The sequence below is a fragment of the Passer montanus genome, unplaced genomic scaffold, assembly GCF_014805655.1.
Source record: "Passer montanus isolate IOZ18808 unplaced genomic scaffold, ASM1480565v1 scaffold1, whole genome shotgun sequence".
Classification (NCBI taxonomy): Eukaryota; Metazoa; Chordata; class Aves; order Passeriformes; family Passeridae; genus Passer; species Passer montanus.
Window position 1 is genome coordinate 2,421,004 of NW_024356504.1, and position 19,987 is coordinate 2,440,990.

Below are 19,987 nucleotides of genomic sequence, written 5' to 3' on the forward strand. Positions count from 1 at the left end.
ATTTTGCTGCTGATACTTTTTTAATGGTTTAAAAAAGAGGAACTAATTTCTTCATTGTGGACTTACATTGTAGTAGGAATTAATATCTGCACAAGCTTGGATAAAATTAGGTGAGAGTGATGGTGACTTGGCAGCTGTTCACAGGAACTGTGCTGTATGTACAGAGTGACCTAGAAAAGGTGTAGTGGTGCTTAGGAGGGAAACTGGCAGCTGCTATCAAATGCATCAGGGGAGGAGCAGGCATGGAAATGATAAGCAGATTGAAAAAAAAATCAGTAGGGACTGAATGTGGTGGGACTTTGAAAGGTAAAGTATAACGAGGTTAAGCATCGAGGGGAGGGAGGAATAGCAAGAGAGAAACCTTAGTGCAGCAGGGAGGTGGAAAGGTGCATAATAATGACTTCTGTGGTGGTATAAAACCTGCCTGGAACTTTAAAGGTCATGGGACAGATTCTGCACTCACTGTTTCATTAGCTTTTAAAGTCCAAATACTACTACTACAATGACACTATTTTATGAGTTGTCTACTCTTGTGTTCAGAGATTGCTGAAATTCATTGTACGTATCTTGCCTGTGTTTTCAGATACAGGTTGCTATTCTTGCAAAGCTTGAGAATTCTTGTGTCCTGTTAATGTTTTTCTGTAGTGTTGAAAATATCCTGAAACTTGACTTTTACGTACAGAAAAAAACAATTATTTTTGTTTAGAACTTTATTTACATTTGTCTTTTCCTTCCTCGTTTGTATTTGTATTGAACCAAGAGAGCTTCAGCTGAAAGTAATGATGTCTTTCTGCTTATTAGGTAGAGCAAGCTCAAAAATAACTGAATTAATCCCTCTTTTTTTGATCCATGGAATGCTCCTTTTCTTCCGTAACTGGTGGTCACTGGTTTATTGTCAGATGGTAACAGTTGCACGTTTTCTTTGTGGGACTTTCTTCACTTTCATTTGCTGTTACTCTACAAAGATTGACCTGGCCTGGATTTTTGTGATCGTTTTCTGTTCTCCTCTTCACAAAAAAGAGACTTATTTATCTGTCAACATTTTCATTATTTTAATTTCAGTTTAGTGTTGATACCTGTGTCATGCATCCTTATGGTCCAGTGTTCTCAGACAGCACTTACAACGTACTAATTAGATTCAGGGGGAAAGGATTAATGAAGCTGAGCATGAGTTCCTTTTATATTTCCTCTGAGATCCAGCTGATTCTGTTGTTGGGATCTTCTTCACTTTAATTTCTGTTAGTGTTTTCTGGTCCCTGAATAATACAGTGACTGGGTAACATTAAACCCCACATCAATCAAATATTTCCTGTTCTCTCATCCTCATTGTCCTCAATGATGTGCAACTGTGATTTAGGAAGAAAAGGTGTAATGGAAAATACAGCTTTTAAAAATAAGTAAGACAAAGGCAGCATGGATGAACTTGTGTTTAGACCGTCTTAGACATCTTAACTTGGATGAGGTGGATTTTTTTACTTGGTAGGGAGGTGGATTTCAAGAGATTTTATGCGAGAGTGAAAAAAGCTTGCAAACCTGAGAGATTTACCTTTTAGTATTATGGAATAGAAACAGCAAGCAAGATCTTGTAAACAAAGAAGCTGAGGATAAAACTATGATAAGCTGCTTTTCTTTAACTACTCTGCCGGGATAGAGACAGCAAGCAAGATCTGGAGAGTAACCATGTTGTAAACAAAGAAGCTGAGGATAAAACTATGATAAGCTGCTTTTCTTTAACTACTCTGCCTTGTTCAGACAGAGCATTTAAAAACTGTGAATAGCTGTTGTTTTATCTCATCTCCGACACAGGATGTTCAAAGACCTTTAAATCCCCAGAAGGTGAGGGAGAAAAGGCAAACTAGACAAGAAACAAGTAGGAAAGAATAATCTGTTTAATCTAAAAGCTTTCTGGAAAGCTGTGCTTTGAATAACTGGTGCATATTTATACTTCTGTAGTTCCCCCTAGGCAGTCTGTCCTCTTTTGACTGGCTGTGAAATTCTGACTTTGGCTTCCTCTTCTGAGATATAGAAGCAATATCAATAGCTAGATACTGTGATCAAGATGATCCTGTTTTTCTCCCTGTACAGGAATCCTAGGATTTAAAATTTAATTTCAAATTACATAGACTAAAACCCGTGTTAGTCAAAGTAAACAATATGCAGCAAAAAGAATGCCATGTCCATACTTCTGATAGAGATACACAGCTCTACTCTGAAAACATTTTTTTTACCAAGTACCTGAGGGATAAAGTAAATTGGTTACTAGTGTCAGCAGAAAACTAAAAACACTTCCTTTTTTTTGTAAGCAATGCTGTAAACACATCAGTATCTTTTTAAATATGCTGAGTTCTGCTGCTTTCCTGTTTGGTAGTAGCTCAGTCTCCACTAAGAACAATAATTCTTTCTCACAGTCTTAGGGAGGGAAAAGTATTTGGACATAACAAACTTAGAGGACTACTTAATAGCAAGGAGCAAGGACTTTTTTTTTATTGGGGGCCCTTGGAGGTTTCTATTTCACAATTTTTTCTACACATGAACTGAAAAGATACTTGAAAATGTTTTGAAGATAAGCCTGTAACTGCCAAATTGTTCCGTTTTTTCTCTTTCCATGATTTTATTCTACCGTGTATAAGGTAATAAAGTCTCATGAAAAGATGAATTTTGGCATTGGTTTAGGTTTTTAGTGAGACTGGCTGAAAAGTCAAACCTTTACTGCATGGCATCCTTAGCTCTGAATGGCAGTGTTTAATAAGCCTCCAGTTCTTCATTTTGCCAGGTTTTACTGTAAATGAAATTTACAACGAGATTTTCAGAAACCTTGTGCAATTCCTATTACATACATTCACTTTTTATGTATCATAATAAAATAACGAGTTATTATCACATTATCCTTCTGCACCCTTCTCTCTGGCAACAATGGAGTATTCCTGAAAGCACTTTCCAAGTAAGCTAGCTGTCTACAGTCTATGATAATCAGCTGTAATGGCACATAGGCAGCTGGTTTGCTAATCCTTTGATTGCAGTATTAGTTTGTCTCAGAGATTCTGAAAACCTGTCTGATCCTGTAAATGTGTTTAGTGAATATTTTAGAATAAATTATATCTTGCCTTAAGACTCTAAAACACATATTCACATTATGAGTTGTGTATTTTCTGGGCTTTTCCCTTTTGTGATACCCCTGTTTATGTTTAAAGGGGAAAAAAAAAAGACATGTCTGTCATAAAATTGCTTAGCAAAATATTGAACTTAAATTCATTTAACACTGGTAGGATTTGTATTTTAATCACCAGAAATTGTCCTTATCTGGCTTATCACCCTGTCAAGTAATTCAGGCTCAGATCTCTTTATTTACAGAGATTGCAAGTAAGTTTTCCTTTATACAAATCTGTTAAAAAGAATAGAAAACCTACTTTGTAGGTACATACTGATTACATAAAATATGTCGTAATCTGTGCAACCATGTTTTTTTTGTAAAAAAAAAAGTGTGTGCAAACATGAGTATTTTTTAATGTTGCACTTTAATTTTCATAAATTAGAGCCAGTTTGCCAGGAAATAAGTACATGAGTTAATAAACCTGATCTGAATTTATTTCAAACTGCTATTTAAATGTTTGTTGCAAGTTACATTGCTTTCTAATGTTTCTAGTTCAAAATAAAGAGAAAAAATTATCAGTTCATAGAATCATAGGATGGTTACTGTTGGAAAAGGCCTCTAAGATTAACGAGTCTAACCATTAACCCAGCACCTTCGTGTTCACCACTAAAATATGTGTCCAGTCATAGGTGAAAATGTCCTCAGTAGAGGCTAACAAAGTGTTTGGCCACAGTTTTGTTTCAAAAGACACCAAATCAACTAAGTAATATTTTTTCAGTGTCCCTGTAATAAATGTATATAACATTTTGTGGTTTTGTTGAAAACCTAAAGTCCTTAAAAAAAAAAAGTGAAAAGAGAGGAAACCACCTCTTTACTGGTAAATTCTGCCATTGTAAAGCCTTTATGCTGTTGCAGTTTTTTGGTTGTCATAATGAGATTTGGTGTTGTTCCTTTCTTACTAGTCCCAAATGCCAATTTGCTTATTTCCTGCCTTTTAAGTAGGTCCGAATCAGAAAAAGTTCAAACTCTCCTGGACTGAAATGCTGATCTTGTCTGTGGTACAGAAATGCAGTGTGCAGGGGAGCCCCCACAGTCTGGCTCTGCGCTCACTCTTGCAGCAGCTGGCTGATGGATTGGGCTGGCTTGGGACCTGAAGAACCTGATGTTTTCTGCTCACACTTGTGCTGTGTCTTGAGAGATGTTTTAACTTGGGCTACCTGAGGTATATGTGCAGGGTGAGGAGTTCAGATGGTCTTCTGAGCATGGCTCTAGCCGTCATCCTCAGGTGTGTAATGCAAAATGTTGAGCAAGTTGATCACAGTCCTTTCCTTGAGTGTCTATTTTGGGAGTGCCCTTTTCCATGTTTCCTGTCATTAGCATCAACAGAGATGATTAAAAACAATCTTCTTCTGTTTAAATTTTTTTTTGTTTCCTTGTCCCCAGAAGATTGTTTCCTTGCTGTGACGCGCTGTACTTCAGTACGTGAAAGGCAGTCCTTGAAACAAATGTGTTCAGTAACCTGGGCTTGTCTGCATGTACCAACCGTGCCCTTTTCAACTGCATACGTTTAGAAATCAGAAGTTAATGAAGAGCTTGTCTTGACTAGACACTGATTTTTTTTTTTCCTGACTATACAAAGTCTGCAAAGGTTTGCCTATATATCACCTTCTTAGTCAGTGAAGTTGGTTTTGGTACAACAAGGATTTAAATGGAAAAAGAATAAATGCATAAAGAGAGTTGGTTTTAAATAGTGCAGTGCTGTGCCCATAAATTTCTAACAATTTAAGCTCTGTAACATCAAGAAATACATAAACAGTGACCTCTGTTCAATGGGCTGATAACCTTGAAGTCTAACAGAAGTAAAAGTCAATATTTTCTGGTTTTGACCAGTTCAACAACCACCATAAATACCTTTAGCTGACAATTCTTTCCATTCCTGCTCTCAGTTCAGGAACACAGAGTAGGAGTGTTTGAAGTAAGCCCCAAGTTGCTGTAGCAGCCCACAGTCTCTCACAGGTCCTTGGCAGTCTGTCCCCTGCCTTTCACCTTGCGCCGGCCGCCTTACGGTGCCTGGGGAGCTTTCCTGTTGGCCGTGCTCTTGACTCGAGATAACAATGGTTTATGGGGTATTCTGTGGCATACTAATACATGTCTTGAAGTAAAAGCTTTGAGATGTTTTTGAACTTAAACATGTCTTCTGTGAGGAATTCTGGAAAGGGGAGAAGCTTCAAGCCCTCGTGAAGCATGTCTGGGTAGAAGCTAGTTTCTGCCTTTTGCTGCTCTTGTCATTTTCTTCAGGGTTTAAGATTTCAAAGCCAAATAGGTTATGCTTCTGTCTGAGGGCAAAATATGATTGTGATTCTGGAGCTTAATTTCCATGTAGCTTCAGGTCCAAGAATGTTTGCCAGTTTTTGAATGCTTCAGCATATTCACAGTAGCGTATTCACAGCGTCCTGAAAATGTTTATAGGAAACATTTTTGTAATATGCTGTAAGACACAGGCTGCATGGGTTCTATCTTTTCCCAGATTTAAAATACTGAAAAGTTCTCCAGAAAGTGTTTCAGTAATATCTGCAGTAGAAATGACACCCCTGCTAGGTAGAAAAGTGAGTACATTACATGTATTGGGGGATTACCAAGTAGCAGATCTTTTTTAGAGGGAATGTAAAGCAGACTCTGAAATAAGCAATTTTGCTGTGGGAAGTCTGAGTTTGGGGGATAAATATCACATCATTAGTTTGCTTTACTGTTGCTTTTGCTGCAGAGTTTCCTGTGTTGTTCCATGCAAATACTTTACTTTGACAGCCCAGATAAACAAAAGCCAGACGCTCATACCCAGAAAAAAATCCTGAACTCCAGTCTAGGGCAAAGATAAAGAATTCAGGCTTTTTCAGTTCCATGAATAGACACTGTGCACTGGAAAAGATTATGTGTGACTAAGGCTGTGGTGATTTCTATTCTGACATAATTGCTAAACAGTAACATGAACTTATTTTTTCTTTGAATGGAGACAAAGTCATTTAGGAAGTGAAAAATATAGAAAAATAATTGGAAAAATGCTAGACTTGTTTAAATCCTGTAATTTAGTCACTCTTTCAGATTAAATGTAGACTGGGATTTTTTCAGGAGACCTTGAGAAGCTGGATGTCTAAAATCTTGTCAAGTCAGTGAAGGCCAGCTACTCCCTTTCCTGTGCTTTTCCAGAAACCTGGGTTTAAATGAACTTTAGTGCATGTTGGACTAATTATTGAATAAAGTGGAAGGTATACTTAAAGCTGGCTTGCAAAATACTTCGTGTTGAAATTTTTTTGCACTACATTGTGAGTCTGTGAGTAGATTATCTCTGAGGTGATTCAGCTATGTGTAAAGACTTGAATTCCTGTTTGCTCATGGAGTTAAATAAGCAAAAATCATTTCACCTTGAGACAAGAAGACAGTGCAAACCAGTCAGTGTCATTTGCAGCCACAAGGATGCTTTTTGCCATGTGAATCCTCACAGAAAATCACCTTCAACTTTATTAATTTCATAGAAGCTCTAAGATTTTTTTAAAAGAAGCATTTGTAGTTGAAGGTAATTTTTTTATGGTTTGTCCTCCACTAATATGTTTAGATTAGTAGATTAGATTCCCCCTTGAGTGTTATGATTTGACACTTTTATGGTATTTAATAGTTTAATAAGGTTTTATGCTAATTTGCTTCTACTTTCGAGTATTTGAGCTTAACAGCTTTTTTGGGAGACTTTTGAATGTGCTTGGACCCTTGCATTTCCATGTAGAACACACTGACTGGATTTTGCTTTAATACAAAATGAAAAGATTTTGGGAACTATCTCATTTGGAAGTCTGATGACAAAGATGAGTATTTTAAAGCTTAATTAAGTGAATGCTGAAATGCCATGACATTTTACTGTTTTTACACCACCAACAAACCTGCTGCAGTCTCTTGCTCTAAAGCCTTCAACTATTTCTGAAGCACCAAGTTGTGTGATAAAATGTCATCAGTCCTGTGTAATCACTGAACTAAGATACTGTTACAGGGTTTTTTTTTAACATACCAGAGGGGTTTTTTTCAGAGTTAGCAGGTGATATATTTGTGAATTTCACGTTGGTCAGCTTGATAACCTTTTTCCACTACCTTTTTGTTACATGCCTTTTGTTTTAATTCTGTCTTGTTAAAAATTAGTGCAACTTCAGCAGAGGAGAAAAAGATGGAAGGAAGAAACCTGCTGAACTAGACAGACTTACACACTTAGGACATTTGTTTTTATTGTACACTGCCTGAACAGAGCTATACAACATTAAGGAAAATGTTGAGTCACTGTAGAGGTAGATTATTTTTCTTTTTTTATTTATATACATTGTGGAAGAGATATTGCAAGGTGGAGGAAGCTCTGATTAGTGGCCCAGGTAGTTAAAGGTCAACTTGTTATGGCTGTAGTGGAGATTTTAGGACACTTGGGTTTAATTCTACAGTTTGTTCTTCTCTGACCTGGTTGAATCAATATCCTCATTACAAATTCATCTTGAATCTCTTCCCATATCAGCTGAAAAATGCTCATCCTCTTGATGTAAAGCAGTATGAACTGTTCAAATTCACTTGACATTCTTGAATTTTGACCCAAAACACAGGTGTTGCTAGCTTTCTTGCCACCATGTCTTGTTTTCTTACTAGATAGATAAAACTTTGCATCTGTGGTAATGTCTGGTTCTCATGAAGTTTGCACAGCAAGGTGGTCCTCAGAAACATTTAGAAAGTTGTAGAAATAAGGCAGTGACATGGTTTATTGGCAGTAAACTCAGGTATTTTTTCATAAAATTTGGCAGCATTTGGGAACTACATAATTTGTCAGCTGCTAGCAATAAATCTCTGCCATCCTGGTTCTTTGCTGCGTGGCTTCTCTTGCATAAGCTGGGTTCTTCTAAGGCAACACTTCTTTGACAGTAAATTGGGTAAAAGGAGAAGAAGGCCTTCAGTACAGAACTTGAGTTGACAATTTACTTTTTGGCCTCTCCATACATGGCTATTTACATTAATTCCAATTAATGAGATTGCTGGTATGGTGGATGCACCTGGTCAGAGGGATACAATGCTAATGTCAGGCTGCAAAGGGGGCACGTGTTGGGAGCCAGGAGCCAGTGAGGCTGTGCCAGAGTGGTCTGAGACAGCAGTGCCTGACTGGAAAGCCAAGTGAACCTTTTGCACAGCATGACTCAATACATTTGCCACATGATCTGGCTCTGTTGCACTTAGTGTTAGCAGAGCACTGGTTCTTCAGAATGGAGCTGAAACACCAAGATACCCAAGGACTGTTAAAGAAAACTCAACAGGAAAAGGCTCCACTGGTGTCTCCGTTGCTGCTGATGGCCTTGATCAGCCCACAACACTGTGTTAGAAAGTGAGCAAGGAAAGAAAACAGATTTCAAATTTACTTGCTTGCTTGAAGGTTAGATTGAGAAGGAAGGCCCGTGTATATCCACGTACAGAAAAAAGACACTTGAATTTTCTAGTCTGTTTCAAGGGCAAAGGACCTGGTAGTAAACATAAGTTATTTTGTCATCTGCATGTGCAGTCAATCACTTTGAAATGGGTATCAGTACAAGCATTCATTTTAGTTTTGGCACTAGTTCTCAATCAAAGCCTGGCTCTGTGTAATTGCCAGCATTTGAAACTGTGATGTTAGTCAGCAAAAGCAGACAAAACCAAAATAATTTTCATCAGCAAAGGCTAACGACATGCAGTGTACTGTGAAGAGATTATTGCAGATTTTAACACCAAGTATAAACTGTAAAGGGTTTCTTGTCAAAATATATTTTACAGTATATCTTGAGGTATATATTATGTCCTGTAAAATAGTTAATGACTATGGTGGTTTTTATTTCCCCTGTTTTCTTAGGAGGAGAGGAAAATATGTAAATTTACCACAGATGTAAATTTCTGAGTAATTTTTCTTTCCTTTCCTGGCTCCTTCCTAGAAGTTCTGCTGTATTCTCTTGTGCGAATTTCCATTATTTCATCTTTGTCTTTAAAATATTGGTCCAGTGGTTGTGTAAAGCAATAGGCTGTGCAGCCTGCCTGACCAAACATTCCCGGGTTTTGTGTTGCACTGTGCTGCTCCTGACCTCCTGCTCAGAAGGTCTCCAGGCCATTTCAGGTTGGTTTAGATCTTTATGTCCTCATGCCTAATCCTTAGGCAGACAATTTATTTGTTCTGACCAGTCAGTGCAGAGCCCTGCTGTTCAGTTGGTCAAACATGCTAGAAAACAGAATGCTGGAAGTAGAAATATGTGGAAGATTACCAGTAGTTTAGGTTTTTTTCCTCCTACTCTAAGTTGGTATTGAGGGTGGTCTGTCTGGAGAAGCATGACTTCCTTCAAAAGACATCTGCTTATGATATATTTTAATATAAGTGGATACACATTTAGAAATATTTGTAATTAAAGCCTCTGAGGAGAAAAAGATAAAAAAAGCAACAGAATATTTGCTAAGTGATGATTTCTTCAAGATTCTATTTCTCTGTACATCACACAAGTATTCAGCTATCAGTATTTGAAAAGATGTACTCAGAGGAGCTTCCTGGTGTATACCTTCCTTACAACAGCATGTCTTCATAATGCAAGCTATCTCAGAGCCCTGTCTCCAGGGCAATGATGTTTCACCCTATTGTGTAAATAAAAGAGCTCCACGGAAAGCTGACAGAGCCAAAATAAAACAGGTTTGTGTCTATGGCTGTTCTGATGAAAATCTCACTAATTGAAAGGACAAGTTACAGAAAAAAACGTTGATCTTTGAAAATAAATCTGTTGCAGCCTACTGAGATTTCCAGTTGAATGTGTGGTGGCCTGTATTTAAAGAAATTCCATTACAGGCAAACATGCTCAGAAACCTTTTTTTTTCCCTTGCCTTTTTTTTTGTTTTTAAACTCGTCACCTTTATGGACTTAAAGCAGTTGGTGTAATTACCAACAAGGTACCCCTGTGTGTGGTCTGTGATGCTAGCAGGTCTGTTCTTGTAGATTGCGTGCAGGTTTGTCTTCAGACTGTTCTCACAAGCTTTTATTTGTCACTGTTGAGTCACAAAATCTTTTGCCTGGCGTTAATCATAAAGTGGCAAGTGTTTTATTTATCTTTAATCCCAATGATTAGACCATGAAGTAGCATTCGAGTAACATTTGAGTCTTTTTTTTTTGTTGTTCCTTTCCCCCCGCTTCGCACTTGATGTGCATTCTGTGTACTGCATTGAGTAGATGCAAGGTCAGGAAGCATCAGTTAAGTACTAATGGAAGTGACTTCCGATGCTATTAGTGAAAATATGACTCATGTTCTAAGGATTTGCAGTTGGATTGCTGTAACTTCGGTATTTCTCTTTCATTGTTTTCAGTAGTTGTTTTCCTAGAACATGCCGTGATCGTGGAAGAATTACTATATTAAAAACAACAGCAACCTATTCATTTGTTTAAACTCCTCCTAGTATGGATGAGTTGTGTGTTAGTCGTGTACAGCATTTCTGTCATAGTAGATGCACTTGGAATTTTTTTCTGATCTTTACTGTTCAGAAATATCTTTAGTGGGGAAAAAAGGCAAATACTCAGTAAACATCTCAGGGTGTTTTTATAGTGAACAGACAGAATTCACTTATGAATGTGAATCAGTTCTCTGTTTCTGAGCAGCTGTAAATAACATCATGATTACAGGGAAAAAATACTGAAAAAAACTATATAGCATTTTTCCTGTGATAACGTTCAGATTTTTTTTTTGTTGACGGTAGAACTGACTAATTCTAAGATGGTAAATCACATAAAAACCTGAGCTATATGTCAGAAGGAAATTCCTGAAGCCCTGGTCCTCTTTTTTGAGGCTGTATAGTGATACGGGGGTGAACTGTACATCCCCAGACCACTGCGACAGTAAGTGTGAGCCACAGGATGGACTTAGGAAACAATGGGCAATTCCCAGTTCCTTTGTGATTCCAGGAAAGTAATTTATTGTAGTCTGTTTACCCATTCTTGGAAAACAACAGTGAGTTTTCACAGTCTGATTCAAGTGAAGTCTGTTACATGTGCGTGTGGTGATCAGACTCAGCAGCAGTGGCAGCCAGGCAGGAAAGCTGAGAACTTTGACTGTTTCTTAGATGACTGCTTGGAGCACCCGTCTTCAATTTGCATGCCACTCATGTTTGATTCCGAAACTGTATGTAAAGGTGTATTTTTGTGTACATAGAGGTGTAAAATGGTCTGGAGAGCAGCAAAACTCATTTTTAGGTTTGGGGTTTTTTTCTGGTTTATGATAGAGAGTTGAAGAGCTTGCTGTGCTCTTGTTGGTTTTTGCCTTGGTGTAACTTCTGGGAATAGGGCCTCCCCTTCTCGTCTTTGTTAGAAATCTCTGCAGGATGACAGAACAGAAGCTTCAGTTAATTTTATTATTTCTATTGAATTATTTTGACATAGTTTGTCTGGTATGCAAATACCAGAGGAATGGATATGGAAATACCAGAGGAATGGAAAATTGACATTTCATTATAAATCCTTCATAATTTGTTGTTTAGGTTTTACTTTTTGTCCTCTTCAGTGTCATCCTCTCTGTCGCTTCTACAGTTTCTCCAGTAGCAAATTTTTCAGTGGTGTATGACATGTAGGCATTCAGTTGCCATTTATTTATTTCAAAACCTCTCATGAAATTTCATTAAAGGGTTAATTAGAAAAGATTGGAATGTGTAATGAGTTCAACGTGATGAACAACAGAGTTTACTATGAAATTACCTTATAAAGGTAAATTTGGGGTTTTAAAGATGGCTTCAGCCATGCAGAAGATGTCCTGTGAAACCTGTGCTGCCACTTTGGAGCTAGGTCTTGGTTGTGTTTGTGTGCTGGGACATTTCATGTCTGCATAGCTTGATCTGTTAATGTTTTCTGCATTTTTGTTAATGTTCTTCTGCTGATTTGAGGATATCCTGCTGGTGCATCTTGGGTTTGCAAAATCTGTAAGGAAAAGGGCACTGTACAGTGAACTGCTTGTGGCTCCCTAATATCTGGTGAGCACACATGTCTGCAGGGACTTTGCTTCATGTTTCTGACAGGTAGCAAATGAACTGGATGTATCAAATAGAGCCTCAGTCTTCATAGGCTAAGTTATTTATTTTAATTGCTCATGTTGTTTAATGAAGATCTTAACATTAAGGTATTTCCTTGGGTCTATTTGGATGTATTTGAACTGAAGACAAACAAGAGAATCCAGTAGTTCTAGTCTTACCCTACCATCTTGCCTGCCTTGGAGACAAAAAAGAGCAAGTAGCCCAGCTAAGAAATAGTTTTTGTGTCTTGTTTGATGCATGTTGGAGACATGCAAGGATTGCAGAGTGGTTGAGGTTGAGAGGAACCTCTGAAGGTCATCTGGTCCAATTCCTTGCTGAGACAGAGTCACCTAGAGCCAGCTGCCTGGGCCCATATCTAGACAGTTTTCAGGTACCTGCTACAGAGTGTGTTAGTGGCTGCCCTCAAGCCTTGCAGGTGCACAGCTCCCGAGGGACAGGGAGGTGTGTTTCAGCTCTGAATGTACCCTCCATACCTGCTGGCTTCCATGATGACTGAAAACTTACAAACAACGTCATCCCTGTGGAACATGTGGAAATCCAGATGAGCAATGGTATTTTACCTTGAAGAGTAAGATTTCTGTTGAAATAGGTCAGCTTTTAAAGAGGCACTCCAGCACTTTTGTGTGCTTTTTGTAATACTATTTTGTAGTATTTCTTTTGGGCAAGGTTTAAGGCATACAAGCATACTCACCCAGGCTAGAGGCTGCTTTCAAAACCTCACCTAGAAGTATTCCAGTACTAAAAGTTTTTAAATCTGACTGGTTTCCACTGCCTGGAAGAAAGAAATCCCAGAGCAGGAATGTACTGAAATCAGGAGCAGTAACTGAAGCAGTTCATCTAGTCTGTTGTTCTGCAAGATGGTTTCTGTACATCTGAATGCCCTACCCAATTTTCTTCGGCATTACAACTTCAACAATGAACATACAGAGGCCACAGAGAAAAATAAAGTAGCTTTTGTTCCATGTCCCCTGTTCTCCAGATGTTCCATGCCATCAGGGAAGGGGCAGGGGTCAGCAGAGTATTGCAGTGGGTACTGCTCCCACAGGGGCTGTGCTTCTCCGAGTTATAATCGAAGCAGGAATGTGCAGTGATCAGCATGAAAACTCTAGTTGTTGGATGAGTAACCTTTATTTTTTTGTTGGAAAAGTTTCCCACTGAGATCATCTGACATTAAATTGTGTCAAGTTCACTAGTATTTTTATTGCTTTGCAAGAAAATTGATAGACACTCAGGTTGTATTTTCTCATGCTTGCCCCATTCTCCCCTCTGCAGGTAATCTTATCGGGCAATGCAGTCTTTTTAAATCAGAAAAGCCTTTGGTAGTTACTTTTTTTTTCTGTAGTACATGTATGGTTGAACAGCATCTAGCATGACTCTTAGCAGCTTCTCTTTTTTTGATTATCTTCTCATATTCTTACCTCTCAACCTTGATCGTAGGAGTTTTATAGAAAGATTAAGAGACCTGAAAAGTAAGCAATTAAAGCTGTCTCAGTCGGTGGTGCACAGACATTATGCATGCCATTATTTTTTGTCTGAGTCCAAGGCAAACTCAAAAGGTTTTGGTTTGTTTTGGTCTTTTTTCTGCTCCTGTTAGTTCATGGGTTCAAAGATTTTTTTAAAAAACATATTGAGGTATTATTAAAGTGGACTTCCTGGAATTACTTTTCTTTTAAAATAAGGAAACCAGATTTGTGTGGTTCTTTTAAATCAATTTTTCACAAAGGCAAGTTATGAAAGGACTTATCTTGCAGCAATTTGAGTGTTTTGTAAACAACCAGATCTTGGATGGCCTTAGCCCCACTCAGCTATCCTATGCAAGGGGTTTTAAAACCTTCCTACTGTCCCTCAGAGCACATGTGTCCTGTTTCACAAGGCTGTATACTTTTGTCCCACTGTGTCTTGAAAATTGTAATTCTGTGATAGTTTTTTCTTCTTTGACTTCTCAAAAAGTGAGTCAGATGCAATTCCCTTATGGCAGTGGGGTGCTGTCCTTTCATATGTTGTTTCTTGGCCAGTCCCATGTCAAGGAGCAGAGAATGCAGGACAGATGCTTCACGCCTGGCATACTCAGCTGTTCTGAGAATAAAACCACAGCGCGCAACTGGCAAGTTCTGCTGGAGGCAGCATGTGCTGGCTGCTCGTGTGTGACCTTTTTGTACTCAGTAACTTGACTAACTCTGCTCAGAGTGGTTTTTTAAAAATCGGATATGAAATTTAGGCGACTGACTTTCTGACCAGAGTTCAGAGAGGTGGGCGAGCAGCATGGACTGCCTGCCGGGTTCTTGGAGTGTGGGGAGCTGCAAGTGATTGAATTACACTGGCTTAAGAGGTTTCTGTCTCCTCAGCTGAGAGTTTTGCCCCCACTGAGCTGACACGCAGCTCAACTGATCACATGTGATCTACCAGAGCAGTAGAAAAATCAGCTAAGTTGTGCTATTTTAATTACTGCTGCCACACAATAAACTGGGAAACACTGACAGAATGCTGGCCTGAATAGTGCAGCAATCTGTAGTTGTCTCAGCATAAAATAATTACAAATTTTGACTCCTGATGAATAGTAACAGCCTTGCAAGTGAGACACATGTATCCAAGTCCCTTGGCTTTTCTACCCCAATCACCCCAGCTGCTGACAGTGAGTCTGCCTTGCTGAAACATGGCTTCTTTGGGGCCAGTGCTGAAGAATGATCAAAGAAATAAACCATCTGTGAGGAGATATTTTATACAGTACCTTTAATAATTTACAATTACATGTGCTATAATTTTACTTTAAGTTCAAAATCTGTTTTACCCAAAAGACCAATCTGCTTCATCTTGCACCTTTTTGCTGCCAATGCTTTGATGGGAGTTAAAGAACTGAAGGAAATCTATTTGTTGAAAAATGTACTACAAATTCTTACTGTGATTGGATGTTAGCTGAGCTGTACTTCTGAATAGTATCTAAGTGCCTTGTAGTTATACATCTAGTTTTTTTAAAATGTATCTTTTCAGAAGACCTTAATCATCTCTTTATTAAAGGTAATCTTTTATGCATGGAATCACTGACAAAAATTATTTTTCTTTCTTTGGCTAAAGCTACACAGAATGAAGAGCGGCTGTGTGCATTTAAAGACCCATATCAGCAGGACCATGGCATCAGTGAGAGCCGCATCTCCCAGGAGAATGGCACCATTTTGTGCATGAAAGGTAGTACCTGCTATGGACTTTGGGAAAAAACACGAGAAGGAGACATACATCTTGTAAAACAAGGTATGTTACAGTTCAGTTTTAGTGCAGTAGTTTTTTTACTTATTTTACTTCTTTGTGATCTAGCCAGCTCATACAAAGCTGCACAGCTGCAAAACTAGACTTCTTGCACATTGTCAAAATGCATCATTTAAAACTTGCCATTTACCTATTTTAAATGTGAACAGAATATTTGTTTGAAATTAATAACTTCTAAAAGAGACCAAATACATTAATGTACAGTTGAAAGAAGAAGCATTCAAATTTCTTGTTACATAGGATGTCCAGAAGAAGATGGCTTTCTTGAATTTCAATATGTGTATTGATGTAATGATAAATTTAACAGTAAGTGTCTTATTAAGTAAAAAGTGTGTATTCATATTGATTGGATGTTTGTTTACAAAGGAAATTGCAGCTGTAGTTCAGGTATCAGTCCTGTAATTCAATTCTGTGGGGAGAATGATGGTAGGAGGGCCTTGCAGTCTCTGGAGACATGTTTTGATTATGATCCTCGGGATTCTGCTCTTTTTTACTTGGATGCGAGTTAATGTAGAATAATGCTGAATGAAGATGCAGCTGCTATTCACAAATAGCCTGTGGAGTTGTAGTCCATGATTCCTGTTTGATCTGGCAATCTGCTGAAGGGAGCAGCTTGACTGCCCACCTTTGCCCCACTGCTGCCTCTTTCCCTTCCAGTTATTTGTGGATAAATGACATTTAACTGCTGTTGACCATACTTGGGAAGAAGCAGTTGCTGCAGGGACAAAGGACCTGGTATGAACCAGGCAGTAAGTTGTGGTCCTGTAGAAAAGTCCAGTCATGTTGACAATGAGGAAGGGCAGAATTTTGAAAATTATGCAAGAAGCGCCAAGCTGTAGATGCAGTCTTGTGGCCTAAGGAAGAGATTAGGTCACAATTCATTTATTCTGTGGACCAGAAAATGGTGATATGGTCTGTGGTATCAGAGAGATGAGGAATAGCATATTTCTGCTTAGAAGGCTCAGAATTTCAGGTTTTATCATAGTAAGTCAACAGCTGGACGTTGGCCTTCATCCCTGCTCATGTTTTCTTCTCCTTGGTTATGGGGAGTTCTAAAAGAAATTCTTCAGGTTTTGGTTTAAAAGGTGATAGTAAAGTCAGACAAGCAAATTATAACTGTTTTCACCCCACTCTGTAATGTTTAATCAAGTAATGCATGGATTTCTGTAGGCGTGTTTATCCAGACAGTTGAATTAATTTTATGCTTACTTGGAAAAAAAAAAAAAGTAATTTGCTTCTTTTTTGCAGGTTGCTGGTCTCATATAGGAGACCCACAGGAGTGTCACTTTGAAGAGTGCATAGTTACAACCACCCCGTCCTTGATTCAGAATGGAACATACCGCTTCTGCTGCTGTAGTACGGACTTGTGTAATGTCAACTTCACAGAAAACTTCCCACCTCCTGACCCTACTGATACAACACCTTACAGTAAGTCAGATGTCTGTGCTTCTGTCTTTTCATGGTATAAAGATTTTAGGGAAAGAGCCTTCTTTTTGTGCTGCTGTTAAATGTGGAACCTGTGACCTTTCTGTGTCACAGAGATGGCAGACAGAGCAGATCTTTCCCTTAGGAAGTTTGTCACACTCATATTCCACATTGCTCCACAAAGAACAAGCGAAGTCCTTACAAGAGGATTGTTTGTATTGGCACCTGCTGAATACAAGTTATATTTTTCAAAATGGTCTCTAATCTTGTGTGGTTTGATATTTGGATGCTCAACCTCATAAGCCTGTGGAGGTATTCAGAAGATTCATGACTTCTGTTGAGAGGAGGCCAGTGGTTTCATTAACACTATGGTACCTTTGGAAAGTTTGGCCTGTCTGTTCAGTCATAAATCACAGATAGTTTTGAGAGGTAGAACCAGTCTTGTATCAGAAGTTCTCTCCAACAGTCTCTGAAATCTGATTTCTTTCTTTTGCATATCTCTGGTAACGGCTAACTTTGACATAATGTTCAAAGAGTACTGCTAATATTACTAGTTTGAGCAATATAATTTTCTTTTCAGTTGTTTATTATCAAATCAGCCTAACATATAGATCCAAATTGAGGGATCAGACCCTTTAACCTGGTATTACAGAAGTAAGATCATAATTAGCAGGTACACTGCTACGCTGTGTTCCAAGTTAAGAACATGTAAAGAAGCTGAGTTAGTGGCCTAATCTAAACATTTGGATAGCCTTTTCTAAATAAGCATTATGGAAGGGAAGTTGAATACAATTGGGCATGTAAATGGGGGCACAACTGTTCTGTATGTCAAGAGTTCTTTATCAGTGGAAAGTATTTTGTGAAATGAAGGTGTACAATTGGATAGCATTTACAGCTGTAAAATGCAAAATAAATAGTTTGTGTTTAGGAATGGTAGTATTTGAATTAACTTCAGTGTGAAAATGCTGATACTTATCACTGGTGCTTTCAAAAATGGCTGTAGGGTCTTGTATTTGTAAGGAAGTTGGATCAAAATGAGGGTTTGGTTTGGCATGCTAAAAACCAGTGGTCTTTAACTTGGAAAGTGTGTACAGTGTGAATGGGTAAAGAAAGTTGGTAAAACATGCTGCCTTTTGATTGACAGTACTGTTTGTAGAACAGTAAACAATCACCATTTGGAATCACTGTCACTGTGTAGTGCAGAACAGACTCTGCTTGACTTTGGTAAGAGTCATCAGATTGGGCTCCCCAAATGTACCTGGAGTTAGTGTTGTGCAGGGAAATTAGACAGGAAGAAAAACAGCTGTAAAGATAATTCCTTGTCCCTTTCTGTCCCCCCAAAACAGGAAGGCCAGGCTCTTACAAAAATACTTGTGCTTGTTCTTCTCAAAAGGATAAAAATTGCAAGCTGAATTAATTCAGTTGTTGAGAGATAAGATCTTAAAATAATTTTAAATGAAATTTTTGATATGGAAAGATCTATCTTGACTTGCAAAGTGGAGGGGAGATGGATTAAATCTGTAACACAGTCCTTAATTCACCCAGCTGTAATTGAGTGCTGCAGCGTGCATTTCTAGTGACTCAAACTGTTTTGTGTTATTGTGTCACCTTCCATTTTCATAATAGGCAAATTTGGCTTTAGGCATAAGCACAAGCAAAGTAGGTTGCTTCAGAGCACAGTTGTCTGTCTGCTTTGACTGGCTTAAGAGATGGAGATGGGCCACTCCAGCAGCAAGGATGGCCTCGTTTGCCACTCTGGTGTTTTATTTGTGAAGCTCTACCATTGCTGCATCTGACAGAGATGGGGCTGCTCCTGGCTGTTCATCTGCAGCCCTCTGGTAGCACTCTGGAGGTACAGGATACTTGAGAAAGCTGCAGGGGTGAAAAAGCAGGGAGGCTGCAGCACAGAGACCCCTGTAATGTTACTGACCCACATTCCGAGTGGTGGAGTGTTCATGGTCTCTCAGCTCCTTCCAGAACCCATTTTGGTGCTGTAAGATTATATTTTGGCATGTTAAGTACAGAATTCTTGCTTTGGCAAGGTTGAGATTTTATAGAATTGTTGGGAAGCTTTGTATTAGTTACTGGATACCTTTCCTTGGGCACTCTTCCAGCCTTTCTGTTACAGTTGACAGAATGCTGTAAGGACATTAGCAAGGTTAGCTGCACAGGCTGTGGCAATCTGTGTTTCCATACCCTTTAGATTATTAAATTTAACAGGTCACAGTCATATGGGAAATCTTCTGCAGAAGGTTATTTCACTATAGCCTGTGAACTGTAAGAGCATTATTTTTCATCTGTGTTTTTGATAAATAAAGTTCTTGAATGGCCCAAAGTATGGTATGAGACCTCCTAGAACTGTACTTATGATCCTGGAAATTTCGAAGTGGAGGTGACTGGTGTACAATTATGTGCAGCCTGATGAATTCAGCCAACAGGTAACTAAGTATTGGTAAATGGTTTTTTTCTCATTTCCAGTAAAACCATACAGAATAAAAAGTTCTTGGAATGACAGGCAGAAATTCAGCTGTAGTTTAAAAACTAATGGAACCTGAAGACCTTGCTAATGACCCTAATCAATTTAAAGTTTAATTTTTACGGAAAATTGCAATTGTTCTTTTAAAGATGATTTCTTGCAGCTATATGAAGGAGATGTGGAAACAGCAGAAGACTGCTAGGCCCTTGAGCTAAGTCCACCCAGAAAAATCATCGAATAAAACAATTACTTTATACAATCTTTTGGTTGCCATTTTTCTATCATACTTAACAGTGGTGTGTTGAAAGATACAGCTAGACTATAAATGATTCAAGAAGACAAAATTAAGATACATGTTAGATATATCAAATTATCATTGTCGTAACATATAGCAATTAGAAAAATTAAATTTAACATTTAAGAAAATGTCAATGTTGTTTTTAGGATGTCAAAACATTTATTTTGCAACTGTATCTGTGTAGAGCAGAACAGCTTGCCTTTTTTTTTTTAATTTATGTTTGATGAGGGTATAAATACATGGAATCCAACCTGTCCTGTAACAAAATTTTCATAAAATTGAAATATAAGATTGAGAACAAACAGGTTCTTGAAGCCTGAAATTTAATCCTTACTGCTTCCTAATATGC

General features: G+C 38.3%; 1 protein-coding gene across 1 annotated transcript in view; it reads left to right on the plus strand.

The window, feature by feature from the left end:
- The window catches only part of BMPR2 (bone morphogenetic protein receptor type 2), a 99,495-nt gene that overhangs the window by 36,329 nt on the left and 43,179 nt on the right, over nt 1-19,987 (plus strand). The window contains exons 2-3 of the mRNA XM_039705182.1: nt 15,251-15,424; nt 16,688-16,867. Coding sequence (XP_039561116.1) covers nt 15,251-15,424; nt 16,688-16,867 — 354 coding nt within the window. The remainder of the gene's footprint in view (nt 1-15,250; nt 15,425-16,687; nt 16,868-19,987) is intronic.